The sequence below is a fragment of the Ciconia boyciana genome, chromosome 5, assembly GCF_034638445.1.
Source record: "Ciconia boyciana chromosome 5, ASM3463844v1, whole genome shotgun sequence".
Classification (NCBI taxonomy): Eukaryota; Metazoa; Chordata; class Aves; order Ciconiiformes; family Ciconiidae; genus Ciconia; species Ciconia boyciana.
This window is the reverse complement of record NC_132938.1, coordinates 56,428,852-56,445,038: the sequence shown is the minus strand read 5'-3', so window position 1 is coordinate 56,445,038 and position 16,187 is coordinate 56,428,852. Positions and strand designations below refer to the sequence as shown.

The window sequence follows — 16,187 nt, the reverse complement described above, 5'->3', positions numbered from 1 at the left end:
AAAACTTAATTTAAAATGTTAACAGAATCTTTGGGAGGTAGCACATTTTACAAATAGAAATATGCTGTTCCAAGTGCAAATGCTCTGAAAACTTAAGAATTGCAAGGTTCTTTCGCCCACCTGCCAAAAATCAATATAGTTAGGGTTTAGTCTCATACTGAAGTCAGCACTTTTATCATGCTTTTTTTGAGCCACAAGTGCCTGCTTCCTCCCTTCTCTGATCCATGGTGAGCTAGGGCTAAATCATCACTGTGTGGATTACCACGCTGGATCGCTCGGGGAAGGTTGGGAGTGTGGGGGTGGCTTCACAGGCTTAAACTGTTGTCCAGCTCAATCTTGAACTGCCATTTTTCAGTTGCGATAACCTAGTTCGTATCTCCTGTAGACTTTGACCAAGCCAAATTGTATCTGGAAGAGGAGAGTTTTGTCTTCATTTCTATATAAGTTTTTAATATAAGAAATAGAACAAGTGGATTTGCTTCAGCTTTCAAGTCCTTGTCTGACAGTTTGCCAAAATCTACTCCAGGGCTATTACCGATTAAAGACAATAGCAAGCCATATAACACAAAGCGAAATAGCTTATGGGTGGGGAATAAGCACCTTAAAATTACTCATTTAGCAACCTGCACATGCTTATTTAGCAAATTATATTCTGAATTTAGTTTTTCCATTCTGGAACACTACTTTTTCACTGGAAGCAGTACTGGCTTCTGCCAGTGCCAAGGAAATATCTGAGCTGTCGCTTATATTATTCCTTTTTGTATGGAAGGTTCTCAAATTACCACTTTTTTGGTCACATAACTGATTCTCCCCACCTGTCACCTTGATTAAAGAATGCCTTTGAAAGGAAAGGCAGGTTTCTGTTTCCAAAGTGTAGAGCTATGTATTCAGGCATGAACTCAGCACAATAAGTAGTGACAAAGAAAGCAAAATGGTGAAGAATGCAACTTGGCGGGGGGGGGGGATGCTTTTGGTGGAGAAGGAGCCCTGAGCATGTCTAGCAGGCACCAGCTCTTGCCAGTACTTTGTGCTGGAGAAGAAGTGGTGGTAAACAGTCCTAGCCTGATCTCAATGCATATTTCTACCACATCAGTCACACCGTGATCTTTATTCCATTGATCTGTTGGCTCCCCTTTCTGCTATGTAGACACAAGACTATTGCAGTTCTGGGGTCTTTCCAAAAGAATTAAGTAGCTGGCCCAAGATGCTAATCACGAGTAATATAAGCTTTAAAAAAAAATCCCTTCAATTGCCCTGTGATATCTAGCATAAAAGTGACACCGTTGAGCCTAGACCTAGCTGAGTTCTGGTAGTGGGCGAGATAATCCTTGTCTGTGGGCTGCAAAGCATTTGGGATTCTTCTGGATGAAAGGTACTATATAATGTAAGCTATTATCATTAAGAACAGAGGAAGAAATTGCATAAGGTAGGTGGAAGACATCTGGTAATGCAGAAGGAAAAAGAAAAAAGTATTTGTATAAGGCACTCAGCAGAAATGACAGTCCTTGCCCCACGGAGCTTTTGATCTAAGGGCTCAATCCTTCACGTGTATGCTCCGTTTTTACCAGAGTTAGCTCCACTGTTTGAAGGGGGGGTGTTTTGTGTCTTTAAAATTAGTTCAAAGAAAGGTCTCACAGGATGAGAGACTAATAAAAGAATTACAACAGGTAAAACAAAAAATGTCAAAATTGTAGATAGGATGAGACGAGGTTTCTCGTACAGACCAAATCTTTATCCTGTAGCTGCACTCTCTTTTGCATTGGATCTTTTGGCAGAGCCTGAGCATTTCTTCACTTAGAATAACAAATTTCTGCAAGTTGCAATATCTGATACGGCGCACTTGTTTCCTCGGTTCTGTAACTGATAATGTTTCCCTGTTGTGCTTATGCACCGTTCCAGGGTTTTGACTCCAGAGTAGAATCCCCTCAGTTCTCACTTTCAAACAAGTTTTATGGTCATGGAGAAAAGAAGCCCAAATGATCAAAACAGAGGGGTATTTTTAAATCCAAAGAATTGTTAGAGCATAAGTGGTTCTGCAGGAATGGGCTGTGAGGAAGAATGACTAATCTCTACCTGAGTCTGAAAACTCTTTTGAAAGGCAGACATAAATGCCATGTGGTGTAGGGGGGAGTATACATATAGACTGCTTTTCATCACAGTCTTGGAAAAATTACAATCAGAGTAAATACCGACTATAATGCATTAATAATAATATGTAAATGAACTGTTGGAATTATTTTCCTGCTCAATCCCACATAAAAACATACAGGCTTAAATGTCAGTTGAATATCATAAGGTACATACTGATCATTTTTGACAGAGCAGATAGTTAAGATATGGAGAATTAAGCCAACGTTCAAAATTAACAAAACTGGAGTTGTGTTTTAAGGTTCAAAACATTTGTACATCTTCATTCCTCAAATGCAAAGACTGAATTCTGGAAGGGAAACTGTTTTTGTGGTATTTCTAGCAAGAACAAAGTGAGGTGTTTGCAGTGAGTCTGGAATTTGATCATTGGACTTTGCATTGATTAAAAAAGCATCTGGTGCTTGAGATGCTTCTGAACTCAGTGAACTGCTTGAAATTATTAACTGGTCTCTCCCAAGAAAACAATTACACATAGATTAATTAATTAAATTTGTGTTAGTAAACTGTGGGTGCAGTGAATGCTGGTGAAGCCATGTGTTTGTCAGCTCTCAAGTCTCCGTGCACTTTCTAGGACTTTATTCGAAGAATAAACACCTTTCAGTTTCCTCCATTGCTCTAGTGTGTTAATGTTTCCCAATAAACAGCTTGATTTAAAATAGTTTTGGCTGGTCAGGAGTAGTTTATCAGTGAAGTCAATTGGTTTTTTCACTTGTCTCAGAGCAAAGAAAATCCTAATACCTTAATTATCTTAAATTTCCTTGCCCTTTTCTTCCCTGTAACAGTAGCAAATATGTTTCTCTGCAGCAAGAATTTGCATCCTGTAAGATGTCATTTTTGCTGGGCAGTGCTCCTCAGATCCATGAATATTCAGCAATTCAGCAAATTCAGATTATTTTTGTATATATGAGATTCCCAGACTGGAACATCTGTTTGTGTCAGCGCCGTCCTCGCAGCTTGCTTGGTCCTGTGCCAGCTCTTCCCAGAGCGAGTCCCCAACATGCTAAGAACCCCTTTTGGCTGCAGGGAGTGAACATGGGACGGTGCCCTGGAGGTCGCTTGCACCATTTCCCCTGCACTGCTTCCATCTCTCTGTGGGACCCACCTCCACAGAAAACAGCTGGGGCCAAGACACAAGGTCCAAGGAGGAGAGCTAGGAGCCAGCACTTGGATACCTGTTTAGACAGTACTAGCTATAAGAATTAGAGTAACATTTAAGAAAAAGGATTTTCTAGTCACTTTTTGGTTGAAAAAGAGGTCCTTCCTTTTTGGACATTTTGAGGTCCTTCCAAGGGCTGAAATGAGAGTAATGTGGTCTAAACACTAGAAAAGAGTATAAGGCAAGTAGCAATGTTTTGCAGGCAATCAATTTTAATAAAATCATCAGGGAGACTAGCTAGAAGTCTAGAGGTGCTGAAGTACCATTCAGGTGTCAAAACACGATCCCAAAGCAGCTTGGGAATATTCAACAGAAGTTTAAAAATATAAACAGAAGTTGAATGCTCAGAATGAGATTCTTGAACAACATTTTAGAAACAGCTGAGACCCTGACCATGAGGAATGGATTCACTGTTACTCCATGAGAAGTCTATTTCCACAGCAGTAGCCTTTTTAATTTTTAAATACACAACCTGTATGTACATGAGCACTGGTTTTAGAAACACAAAAAACAGGTAAAATAAGAGCACGCTGGCAAAAAAGTTGTGGCAAAGACTGTAAGTTGTCACTGAAGATCTGGTTGATGCAAGTAGCACTACCTTGTCCCTGTCCTGCAGCAGAGCCTTAAGAGAAGAGATCATCTTTTATGCCCCGAAAATTGGGAAAAAAGGAATGAAATCCTGGTTGTAGTGAAGACAATACATTTTTTTCGTTATTTGCAGTAGTGTTCAGAGTTTTCTTTCCCTGTACTCAAGGGATGGTAGTTCAGAAATGGCAATAACTTGCATCTCTTGTGAGTATTTTGGTTACAGATGCAATGTATCTTTATTAGTCTCTGAAATAAAGCCCTAATAAATAGTCATACCAGTAGTGTCAATGCAGTTATGTGTGTTAAAAAAAAGATACATGGTTTCCATTGGGATAGTTATTCCATTTTAGAAAGCTGTACCTGTACTAGGTACTATGATGGTATAATTATTTCAATGCAGGTAAAGTAATGCGATTTTTATATTTAGGTGAGGTGTGGGTTAGTAACTGAGTGAAGGAGCTATGCCAATATACTGTTTCACAGTTCACAGAGCATCAGTAGAGACCTTAGCAATGTGTGGCTCAAATTATCCTTTTGAGTATGAATTACCTTGTGTTTATTCACACTTAATTTCATCTGCTGGGGGAGTGCCCAATGCCATCAGTCATTTGGAAGGAGTGATCGTCTTTTGTTACCCATACAAAACCACACAGCTAACAGAGCGAGCTGCATCTCTTTCTTCCTGGCATGATCAGTGCAAGAGCACCCAGAAGTGAGTGTGCTGTGTTACAGATGTTGCTGTGGTTGCAATCTAGTGGCAACAGCAATAATTTTTCAAGGTTCCTTGTTTTGAGCACATAACTGGAGATGCATGCAAGAGGTCTGGGGCTTTTGGTTTTCCTTTTCAGGAGGTGCTGAGATGTCGAATTGTGCAAAGGCTGAAATTCAGCATGCAACAGTGGAGTTAAATCCCAAGTCCATTTTGAAAATATGTGCCTTGGCTTACACAGCGCTTAATTGCATGGACCTTTCCTTTCCTGATGCTGAGGCTGCCAGAGCCCCAGCAGGAAAACAGCTTGGCTGTAGGAGCTAGGAGGTGGGCAGATTACCTCTTTGTTATAAACTTAACATATCTGCTATTTCAACAGCTGAAAGACACTAAGCAAATAAGCAGGAGTGCAGTTTGAGGGCTGGCATTTAAGAGATGTAACCTTTTTTTTTGATAGTATGCAATGAGACAGGCCAAAAATACCTTAGAGATGTCCAGATTGCAAGGTCACTGCTGTACATTTTACATAGAGTTACAGCAGAGCTGATGTGTAGTACATTCTTGATGAAAAAGTTGGAGAGGAAAAAAAGATATTTTAAAATTTTGCTATTGAGAAGCAGTATTACCGAATAATTGAAGATTGTAAACTCAGATTTTCAACAAGGGCAAATTATCATAAATCTTTTGACTTCAGTAAGAATTACGGTATGCAAAGCAGAGTTAAAAAAAATAAAAACAGAATGTTTTCTCATGATATGTTGTTTGGACATAAGTTTTTTGTATGTAAATGACTGTGTAAGTTGGAAAGCCATGAAAAATTGTCACCCTCATATTTGCTGTTTAGTTTGCATGGGGAAAAAAAATCTGTTAATTAGTTCTTATTTACTATTACAAGATTACATCACTGGACTACTGAACAGAAAAGAGAGAAAATTAAAGGAATTACCTAAACAAAATAAGCCTTCGATATGGTACCACTGAAAAGAACACAAAATGTGAATAGTGGGCTTACATTACTTGAATAGTGGCAGGGAAACACAGAACTTTCTGGACTGCATTGATTCTCTGTTATCTTCTCGGCCTGGTTCTCATGAGTGCTTCAAAGAAAGCATAGAAAAAAAGAAAAAATATATCTATGATAAGCAAATGTAAGGAGATCTACCCGTAAGCAAGTACCAAATGCCAAAAAGATAAAACTTCCAGCTTTCCTTATTTTCCCTGCTTCCCAAATCTGGATGATATTTTAAGTACCTAGTGCTCATTTCAATCTTGCCAAGGCTTTATGAAAATGGAAAACTTAGTTATAAGGGTAATGTAACCACTCCTTTTTTTTTAATAAAGCACTTCATCTAAGCACTAATCATTGTGCTTTTCTAAATTATAAGGTGCTTTGGCAGGATTAGAAGCTCTAAGGTAACTTAGTTACAACTTTAAAAGCTGGAACTTTTCTTGCATAGATGGAGATGTCACTTTAAACTTCTTGTCTCACAACATTTACATCAAATTTTTGCATTAGCCAGTAAGTTCAAAGAAGTGGAAGTTTCCAGGAATTCTTGGAGAAATGAAGAAGTCATCATCAAATAGAAGGAGAATTGTGCTGGTGATGTGGAGAAGTGTAGGCTTCCTTCCCCATTGAAGTGGAAATCCTCAAACCCAAGTCTTCTCTCCCTGTGCAAACTCCAGCAAACTTTCCCCAGGCACACCTTTTGTGGTTGTTTTGGGCCACAGCAGATAATTCCTGTGACCTAACACCATAATTTCACGCTGGATTACGTCAGCATGACCTACCTGATGTTCTAATGTCTCTTCTCGCTTTCTGCAGTGGCAATAGCGCCTGGGAGGTGGGAGAGGTGGCGTGAGCTGGGTGGCCTTCCATGTGTTTCCAAGGGGGAGAATTAATTTTGTGAGTCCTGGAGGATGCTACCTGTACTTTCTGCTCTTTTTACCTGGTTCTAGAGCCTTTGAGTAGAAGAACAGAAATTACAGAGTGCAGGCAGAGCATCCAGACGTTTATGTGTAATAAATTCAAGACAAAAAGTAGTGGTATAAAACCTGCACTGCTATGTAATTATCTTTGGATAGTGTGAGGTTTAGCACAAACATAAAAAAGTTGCATCCTTTTTCCTTTTTTTTTTTTTTTTTAAAGATGAGGACTGTGTAGCAAATGAGGGAGCAGAAATCAAAATGTTGAGACATGGTTAACGTAATTACTCTGTTTATCAAGACATTCTGAATTGTAGAAGGGAATTCCTACTGTACAAATTTAGAGGCGTTACATTGACAAAAGTGCTGATTTTGCTCTAAGCAGAAACCATGCTTAGGAGTACATTCTGCATTTCCAATCTATTGATTACTAAGGTAAATAAAGTAAATAATTTTTGTCAACGGAACGAAGGGGAGTGTTAGGAGGTAGTTGCAAATGAAAGTGGGGGTTTTTTGACACCTTTTATTTCTCGTGCAACAGTTCTGCAGTTCATGGATATTTAAGAAAGGAAGGGTTGGAGGAGAAATTGTTCAGACAGTTTTCTAGCTCATGTTTTTTGAGGTCATTGTGGTCTGTACAGCGTTCTTGCAGACAGTGGGCTCATCTCATGGGATGAATGGGTCTTATTTCCATCAGCTTCCTTGGAGCTGCGAGTTTGTCAGCCAGGTATCTGAGCAGGGTCATCCCGCACAAAGGATAAATCTTCCATGAAGTTTGCGAGTTTACTCATGTGTCAAGAGTCTCGTAATGCTTTGGCATCATTGCTGTGCCGGTTTTGTTTACAAAACAACTATTTTAATCGGATGGTTTCGAGAGGTCTAAGCAAAGATTAGCCTCTCCAAGTCTTCCTTTTTTATCTTTAAAAGCATGTCTAGAAGAAATGTCATCTCAAATAGAAATCTTCTGGAAAGATAAAAGCCTTTATAGAAGTTTTGTAGTAACTTCATTTAATGCAAGAGCTTTGTGAAATTTTTTCTTGGTTGTTTTGTACAGAACAATGTTAAGAGAAAAATGAACAAGCGTCATGTAAAAACTGTAATACTGGAAGCTGAGGTATTTCCTGTAGCATGGGTTAAATTGTTCTAGGGCAACTTTTCCTTCAGCCAGGAAATGCAGATCTTCCGGTGAAATTGTTTCCACGGCGGGTTTCTGCCTAACCTGCCTGGTGGAGAGTGCACCCGTCACTCTAGAGATGCACAGCAATTAGTTCTTGATAGCTGGGGATAGATGAAGGAAATGCACAGCTGAACAGGGAGATACCACTTAGCAGAAGTGTAAAACTTTATCAGAATATACTGATACTAGTTTCAGCCAGTCCACCTTGAAGTGCAGAGAAATGTTTGCATGTAATGTAGGAAGAGTCATGTTAACCTGCTGAAAATAAATGTTTTACACAGAATACTTATTCTTCTGCTAGTTTTTTTGGTGGAGGGGATATAAGTGGTTGAATTACATCATTAATTATGAATTATATTTTTCTTTCTTCTTTCTGATTTGCAGTGTGTGCTGTACTTGTGGGCCTTGAAAATCCTTTACCCCAAAACACTGTTTTTACTTCGTGGGAATCATGAATGTAGACATTTAACAGAGTATTTCACATTTAAGCAAGAATGTAAGTCTACCTTAACCTTTCTCCTCTTAACTCCCTTTTCAACAATTTGATTTGTTATTTTGTGAGTATTTGATACTGGTTTACCATCAGTGATTTTAAATGTACTTTTCATGTTAACTATCATTAATTTTAAATTGTAATCACTGTTCCCTGAGAGGCAGTCGTCTTGGAGGGGCTGGAGAGGGTGTCTCAGTGGTGGAGAAAGGAAGGGGTTAGACCTGCAGCAGGTAGTGACCAATCACCCATACAAACCTGGGGGTGTCGTCACTTGGTGCTGCAGATATCAAGACACTTCAGCTTGCCAACCCAGCCTGGGAAGCAGCCCAGGGCTACTGCAGGGCCATCTGGGCCTGAATGCTCTCGGTAAACCCGTGCTGTCGCTGCTTTGTGCAGTGGCTGCCGGTTTGCTGTCCCACGCAGCAGCCTGGCAGTCAAAACGTGCCAGCACGCCAGCTCTGGCACCTCTGCAACAGGTCCCTGGTCGCCAGTGGAGGAGGTGGCATCTCACCAGGTCTCATCTGCAGCGGGAGAAAAATGCGAGGAATTTTTATGGTTTTTGTGGGTTGTTTTGGTTTGGGTTTGGTGTCCCCCCCCCCTCCCCCCCTCCTTTAAGTATAGCATTTTCACATTTACCCTATAAGTAGGCTTAAACTTTTTGGTGTGCTCTTTTTATAGGAATTCCTTTCTGTGTTGCAAGAAAGGATACAGTGACACATAAAAGCTCATTAGATGTAGACCTTCACCTGCACAATGAAGCTTTTTTTTTCTGTGGCAGTGTAAGCTGAAGCTATTGCCATAAGTCTGTGTTCCCTTTTTAGCATCGGAGATAAAGGAAATGTTAATTGGCTCAAAGGCTTCATGGTTTACTGAGTTTAATATGCATATTGGTAAATTAACATTTCAGCTTCATTGTACCACCTCGTTCATTTAATAATGGCATTTCTGTAGATAATTAATTATAAGGGACTGGGCTAAAGTTCTGATTGCTTCATAGAGCGTATATTGAGTGATAATGTAGTAGATGATAACCATTCAGCAGACTTTTTAGGGCTTGCTGTATAGATTTCATGGCAGACTATAATGGTATATAAAATTGTATCACAGGTTTTTAGAAAAATATAATAAAATTGGCAGAACTTTTATTAGTTTCACCTCAGAATCTGAAGAATTTTTCCAGCAGTGAATAACAATAATCCTAAAAAATTTTTTGCATGAGGCAAGCTTTGGTACAGTCCTCAGTGCAAGAGAGAGCAGTGAGAGCAAGATTGAGATATTAAGCGGCATCCTAATTTCTTTTTTCCTATTTAATATTGATGGCACTTTCTGATACCATCTTAATCTTTAAAAGGTAAAATCAAATATTCAGAACGTGTATATGATGCCTGCATGGATGCCTTTGACTGCCTTCCCCTGGCTGCTTTGATGAACCAACAATTCCTGTGTGTACACGGTGGCTTGTCTCCAGAGATCAACACCTTAGATGACATCAGAAAAGTAAGTCTGGATAGTGCTCAGGTCTAATAAGTGAACAGTTAATCACCAGAAACTAAAACTTGAATCCTTCCTCACTGTCCTTCGTTTGTGTAAGCTGCTTGCATGTCATTTTGACGTTTGTGTTGACGTTATCACCATTTAAAGGTCTTTTAAAATAGAACATAAAAGGAATTGCTGCAATTAGTCATATTTTATTGAGGTGAGGAAATCACCAGCATCCAGTAAAACATCTTTGTGTTCTAAAAAATATAAATGTGTTAGGTATATAAGTATTTAGGAGCGAATGAATACGTAGCATTAACTTCTTTTAAGTATTATCTATGAGCACAATGTAAGCACACCATCTGATGATTCCTTGTGCCTTGCTAGGCATTCTGTGCTTTCTTGGAGAAGAGATAAAAATAGCTCTAGAAAAACCTCACAGTACTTAAAACATATAATAAAAAAGTATGGTATGATTGCAAGGAATATGGTCAAAACAACATTATTATTTTAAAAAGAGTCAAGAGCTTCATTCTCAATAGGTTCTGCCACATTTTTGATAGTACTGCACTTGAGAGCCTGGCAAATTGTGTAAGTGAGGCTTAGTAAGTTGATGCTTGTGTGGTACTCTTGTGTTCTGAGAAATTTCTTATAAACCTCATGAAAGTTCAGAGAACAATGTCAAACAGTTTTTTCACATAATCCAGTGTTGTTGCATGTTATCGAGGATTAATTTTTTTCAGGTCTTTTGTAAAACAGGCCTCAGTTGATATTTCAAAAAGGAGGTATTTAAACCATGCATTCTTAGTGTTCCCAGCAGAAAATATTTTCTTATTTCTTGCTTGCAGTTTGAGACTTGCAAACATGGATATATACTTCTGAGCTTTAAAGTTACTAAAAGATAAATTATATTCTGAGGTTAATTTGTAGCCTCCTAAGAAATTAATGTGGTTAAAAAAACCTAAAAAACAACAACAACAAAAAAACTTGAGCCAGTAATTACATGTTTTTGTTTAAAAGCAATTAGATTAAGATAGTAACTGCACTTTTAAAAATTACTGAATGTAAAGTTTGTTTCTGAAGTAAAGGTTCACTATCTCATTAAGCAAAAATATTCTCTGCTTAAAAATTAGCTGGCTTTGCAACAATGTAATGGCAGAGTAAAGCTGTTTAGCTCTCAGATTCTAGATTAGGGTAATTAACATCTTCACTCCCTTCCCCCCCCCCCCCCCCCAGCAGGTTTATTCATCTTTGGCAATCAGCAGGAAAGGGGTTTGCATATTTATGAATTGTGATTTAATTTAAATGAATTATAGTTACAAAGCAGTAATTGGTAGAGGGCTGAAATAAGTTAGAAGTGTAGGTATGCTATGAATATTTCATGACAAGGACACAAAGGTAAAATTGTAGAGGTCTCTTATTAAAACTTTTTAACTGAGTGTTGAAAACATATAAAGCCAATTTTTCTCTTTGAAAAAAATTTTTTGGGGAAAAAAAGGTATGTTAGGTATGCTACTAAATCATTACTTGATCTTTCTGGTCAGAGTAGAGAATGTTTTGGACTGCAAGCATGATTCAAACATCCATCTTAACAAGGGGTGTTTTTATATTAAAGAGTTCTTGCAGAGGAATAGTGATTTTTAGTATTTCCCTATTTTGCTACACTTTGTCTTATGTGCAGTATGATTCTCTATTATTTTAATTTTTTAATACCAGTATTCAGGCAGAAAGAGGGGGTTTTAGCTGCTTAATTAGGGTTAAGGTTATGAGAGCAACAAGAATGTCATGGCAAGATGCTGTAATGCAGAGACGTTGTCTTGGTATTTAAATACAATTTTTTGTGAAAATGTATTTAAATCAAAATGGGAACTTGCTTTGAAATAACTATTGTATTTTTTTTCTTGAGATGCCTCACTCACATAAATGAAGTGCCATGATGTTTGAAAAAATCGTGAAATACAAAAATACCATCTTCCCTCTCGTCCACTGAAATGCTTGCAAAAAACGGTAGAAAAAGGAAAGAAATTGCACACAAAAATTCACGTAGAATGGGAATCCACTGTATCTCTTTCCTCAGGTTATATCTGTTCCTTCTCCTCTTTGTCAGTGTTAGCAAGGAGCGTTTTACCGTTATTCAAAATCCATTGCTTTAAAGCTGAGAGCAACCCAAAGCTGAAAAATAGATTGCTTTGGGTCTTTGTTTCCCAATCCATGGAAGGGAAAATAGTAACTTTGCTTCAGTGTTTCTGTGATACATAGTTGAAAGAAGTTAGTATTTCTTTGTCTCCTATTTTTCTTAGTTAGATCGATTCAAGGAACCACCTGCATACGGACCTATGTGTGACATCCTGTGGTCAGACCCGTTGGAGGACTTTGGGAACGAGAAGACTCAGGAACACTTTACTCACAACACAGTCAGGGGGTGCTCGTACTTCTACAGGTGAATATTACTACTTTGAATGGGTTTCTGTACATGAACTTGTTCTGGGTTTGCAGTATAAATGTTTGCTTGAAGTTTGTGGCACTACTTAGATAATTGGGCCTTTTCTTCTGCAGGCTTGCCTTGTGTTCAGGTAAATTCATGTTTGGTTTATTTGTATCTTGCTTTCACCCAAAACTGGGAAACCCTAAAATGACTTAATTTTATTCACCAAAGCCTGTGTATTTTGCTTATTTCTGTTCTTGTAAGTTAGGGAATGCATGTGTCACTTCTTAAAAGGGGTAGGTAACTACATTTCTAGTTTGAAAATTAGAACTTAATTTTGAATGAAAGATGCCAACATTGGAAAACTCACTACCTATTGCTCTGCAGGGTAAGTAAAAATTGTGATTTCCCCCACACAGGTACTTTTTTTTTCCCTCTCAGTTTTATCAAACTTTTGTTTATGTTTGGGAGTAGTTCTTCCCAAGAAATTCAGGATTTGAACAGCATTGGTTAAATGGGACTTGTTAAGAGCTGAAACGCAGACAAGTGCCTGTAACATTCTTGCAGAAATATGCATGGACTTAAATGCAAAGACATCCAGTTGTAATTAATCTTTGAAATTATTTCTTTCTATTGATGTTTGTTAGTAAAATATAACTGTGAGAATAGTCCTGAAAAAAGTAATAGTAATGGGAGTAGAAGGACATCTAAAGCAAATCTGTGAGTTAGTGTTTGACTATTTAAAGGAAGCTTTCTTCTCTGTTTCTTTTCTGATTAGTGGTAATTGTCCTTTAAGCACGGGGGATTTTGTATCTCTGGCTGTGTAAAGAGACAGAAGGCTCTCCCCTGTACATTAAAGGAGTGGACTTCCTTGGGTGCCAGGGGATGTCCCACTGTCCCCTATTTGGCAATGCACAGGGAGAGTAAAGCAAGCAACGAACAGTTCCCTTTTCCCAGTTCTGCCTGGGTGCTGACTGCTGCCTTTCTCCGTTTCCAGTGGTAGGTGGCTCAGTTTGTAGATCAAGTCCTGTGGACAGCAGGCAGAAGATACCCCATTAGGTGTGCTTGAGTTGGTGATGAAGAACCTCCCAAGCACTCCTTCCATTCTCTCTTCATCATAGGACAGGCCTGTGTTACCTCCTGAACAGTGGTGGAAATTACATTGTACCCTCCTCTGACAGTGTGGGGATTTTGAGGGATTTTGGCTTCTTTTGTTTTTGTTATAGTAGTTAAGAACAACTTAGAAGGACACCAGAGTAACAAAACTGGTAGGGGAGGAGGTTAAACAGCAAAATGACCAATGCATCCAGTGAAATCTTAACTAAAAAAATTAATTTTTGTTCAGGAGGAATGTGAGGATGCTACTGAAATGTTAAGGAGTTGTTGAACCTTTTGAAGGGAGCAGTTCTGCTTCAGCCCGTGCTAGGAACAAGCAGGTCTAAGTTTTCCCAACAAGCTCAGCAGAAGTGAGGAATCCAGCTCTTTTAGTTATCTTAGAAAATCTCACCTTGAACATAGCTGACCCACAGCTGTTTAGTAACATGTCGAAAGTAAATCAATGGCTTCCACCAGTAACCAGGAGACATTCTGCTAGAATCAACCTCCTTGTTCGTAATGCTAGCAGGAAGGTAACAGATGGCTTGACTTTTAGAATTTAGTTTTCTTAGTCCTTTCTTTGAGCTGTAATTGCTGCAGCGTGGGGATGGGCTGAGAGCAAAGCGGTTTGCACTGCAGCCTGGGCTGCCAGCACACACCTTTTGTGGGCAAGTCATACCGCCGCCTTCAGATCGGTAACGTCTGGAAGGTGCTCGATAAATCTGTTTGGTCTCATTGTGAAAGAAGGTGTCAAACTGTTGCAAACAATTGATCTGTGCAGAAATGGGCTTATGACTCTGATGGCTAAAGTCATTCCTCTTCCTCTCTGCAGCACCAAACGCTGGCACATGCCTGGGACTTCCAGGCACTGCTCACTGCAAACAGTGAGCAATAGCGGTTTCCCCTCGTGAACCTCTCTTACAAAAGTGAAAAGACTTGCAAACATGCCTTATGCTTAGGTACAGGGCTTATTATATACTGGAACAACTTTTAGATTTTAGTGGTTTTTTTCCAGAGCTCTGTTTCTTACAATTACCGTAAAATTTCCCTAAAATATATATCAGATTTCTCCTGAAAAATATATCGGATCTAGTCTATGTCCTGACTCATATTCAGAAAAGTGCATTTTTCAGGAAAAGAGGAAATATTTTGAAGATACCTAATTGTCACATCACATGTGAGGAACATGTAACTGCTTAATGACACAAGCAGAGGACTAGCTTGGAGTCACGTTGTCCGAGATCATAAAGACAAGTGTTACTCTTAAAAGAAGTGCTGAGTTGCTCTGGAAGGTCACTAATTGCTTACCTAATGATAATCCCTGGCAAAAAAAGTATCCATCAGTGTGCAATGTCTAATTTTGTTTGCCTTTTCTAGTTACTTCCTGAGAAACGGAGTGAATTTCCCTAAACAGCCAGCTCAGCTTGTAAAGGAAGGACTGAATTATGCAGTCCTCCTTCAAGAATGTCTGTTGATAGGATGGACTTTGTTTATTCTTCAGTGAATAAAACTTCTTAGCTTCTTCAGTCATTTCCACAACGGAAAGTTAAAAGATAGCAGTGGGCATTTTGAAGGAAGGTCAGGAAGATTTCAGGCACACACGTGAGCTAGGGTAATGATTTCTAGATGATTAAGATCTCTTAATCAGTTGCAGGAAATAACTGTAATAAATAATTTTCATTTTATCAGCCATGTTCATTATAATGGCAAGTTTCAAGTGACTTTTCTCTGATTTAAATTTATTTCCTGTAACAAAATGCTATGAGGAAAATAACAGTAATGTGGCTTTCTAACTGTGTACATGCAACTTGTTAATGGGACTTTCCAGCTCAGTAGTACATGAAATCTTGTCCCTTCAGCCAAAACTCATTTGTGAAATGTTGAGCCATTTGTGTGAGGTAAATACACATGAGAAGGTATAAAGACTGTAGTTTACAGTAGTCTGACAAGCTTCTCACTGCATTTCTTAGGTGATTGCTCACGTACAGCCTATTAATTTCAAACTGATCAAGTTTTTCTTCAAGAAATTTCCTTTTGTGTAAGAGTTCTTGAAACTGTTATGGCTAGCACTGTAAAATGTCAGATCTTGAAACCACAGGCCTAATCTGTCATTTAGAGATTTAAAGAATAGTCAGCTTAATTTTCAAGGGTGCTAAGAGTCAACACTTAATGCACACCTTTTGTATCCAGCACCATTTCTCAGTGTGAATTGTCAAAATTTATGGGTCCTCGGAAACAGCAATAGCACAATGCCATGGTGAAAAGTAACTGTGAAATTTAAGTAATTCTTGGAAATTTATTAAAGTTCTCTGTACCTTAAAGTGGAGAAAGAGCAACAGTGATGAGATTTCATTTCCCCTTTCAGAAATTTAAGGTTGTATGTCCTTTGCAGTCGTGGTCATGTGTGATGCAATTTCATGAAAAAGTACAAATAATTAATGAAGTGCTAGTTGTGTAAATTGTTTTTTAATTATGAGTTAAGTGAAGCTTTTCTTTCATCCTTACCCAAAATAATGTCGTATTCAGGGAATGTTATGAACAAGAGGGAATTAATTTGTCCCTGAGTGATATTCCTCCCTCCCTTCCATCCCTGACTTTTCAGCTGATCCAGCCAGTAAAGAAGTTTTCCTCTTTGTTTATCAGATTATCTAGTTTTGCCTTGAATTTATTTAGTGAATATTTATTTGCACTTGTACCGATCTTGCCAATGACCCATTGCACTTATTTCGTGGACTAATGGTGCAGTAACTCTCAGGCATTTCTATAATAAAGGTATCTGACTTGGCAAGATATACTGCTACTTATCATCTTGAGAATGGCTTCTTTCAGTGATCAGAAAGCTTGAAGAAGTCAGCTGGGCTTTTTTTCTCTCTGAAAATAACATTAACTTACAGAGAGACAGCCACTAAGTGGGTTTAGGCAATAGTTGAGGTGTGGGGAAACCCTCTCCTTTCTAAGCCACTCTAGGATGGGGAATGTCATCATTCCTGTAAG

At 38.6% G+C, this 16,187-nt stretch overlaps 1 protein-coding gene across 3 annotated transcripts in view; it reads left to right on the top strand.

The window, feature by feature from the left end:
• PPP3CA (protein phosphatase 3 catalytic subunit alpha) overlaps positions 1 to 16,187 on the top strand; it is a 205,029-nt gene that overhangs the window by 142,595 nt on the left and 46,247 nt on the right. For all 3 annotated transcript variants that reach the window (XM_072862234.1, XM_072862236.1, XM_072862237.1), the window contains exons 4-6: positions 8,086 to 8,197; positions 9,546 to 9,691; positions 11,974 to 12,113. In XM_072862234.1, coding sequence (XP_072718335.1) covers positions 8,086 to 8,197; positions 9,546 to 9,691; positions 11,974 to 12,113 — 398 coding nt within the window. The remainder of the gene's footprint in view (positions 1 to 8,085; positions 8,198 to 9,545; positions 9,692 to 11,973; positions 12,114 to 16,187) is intronic.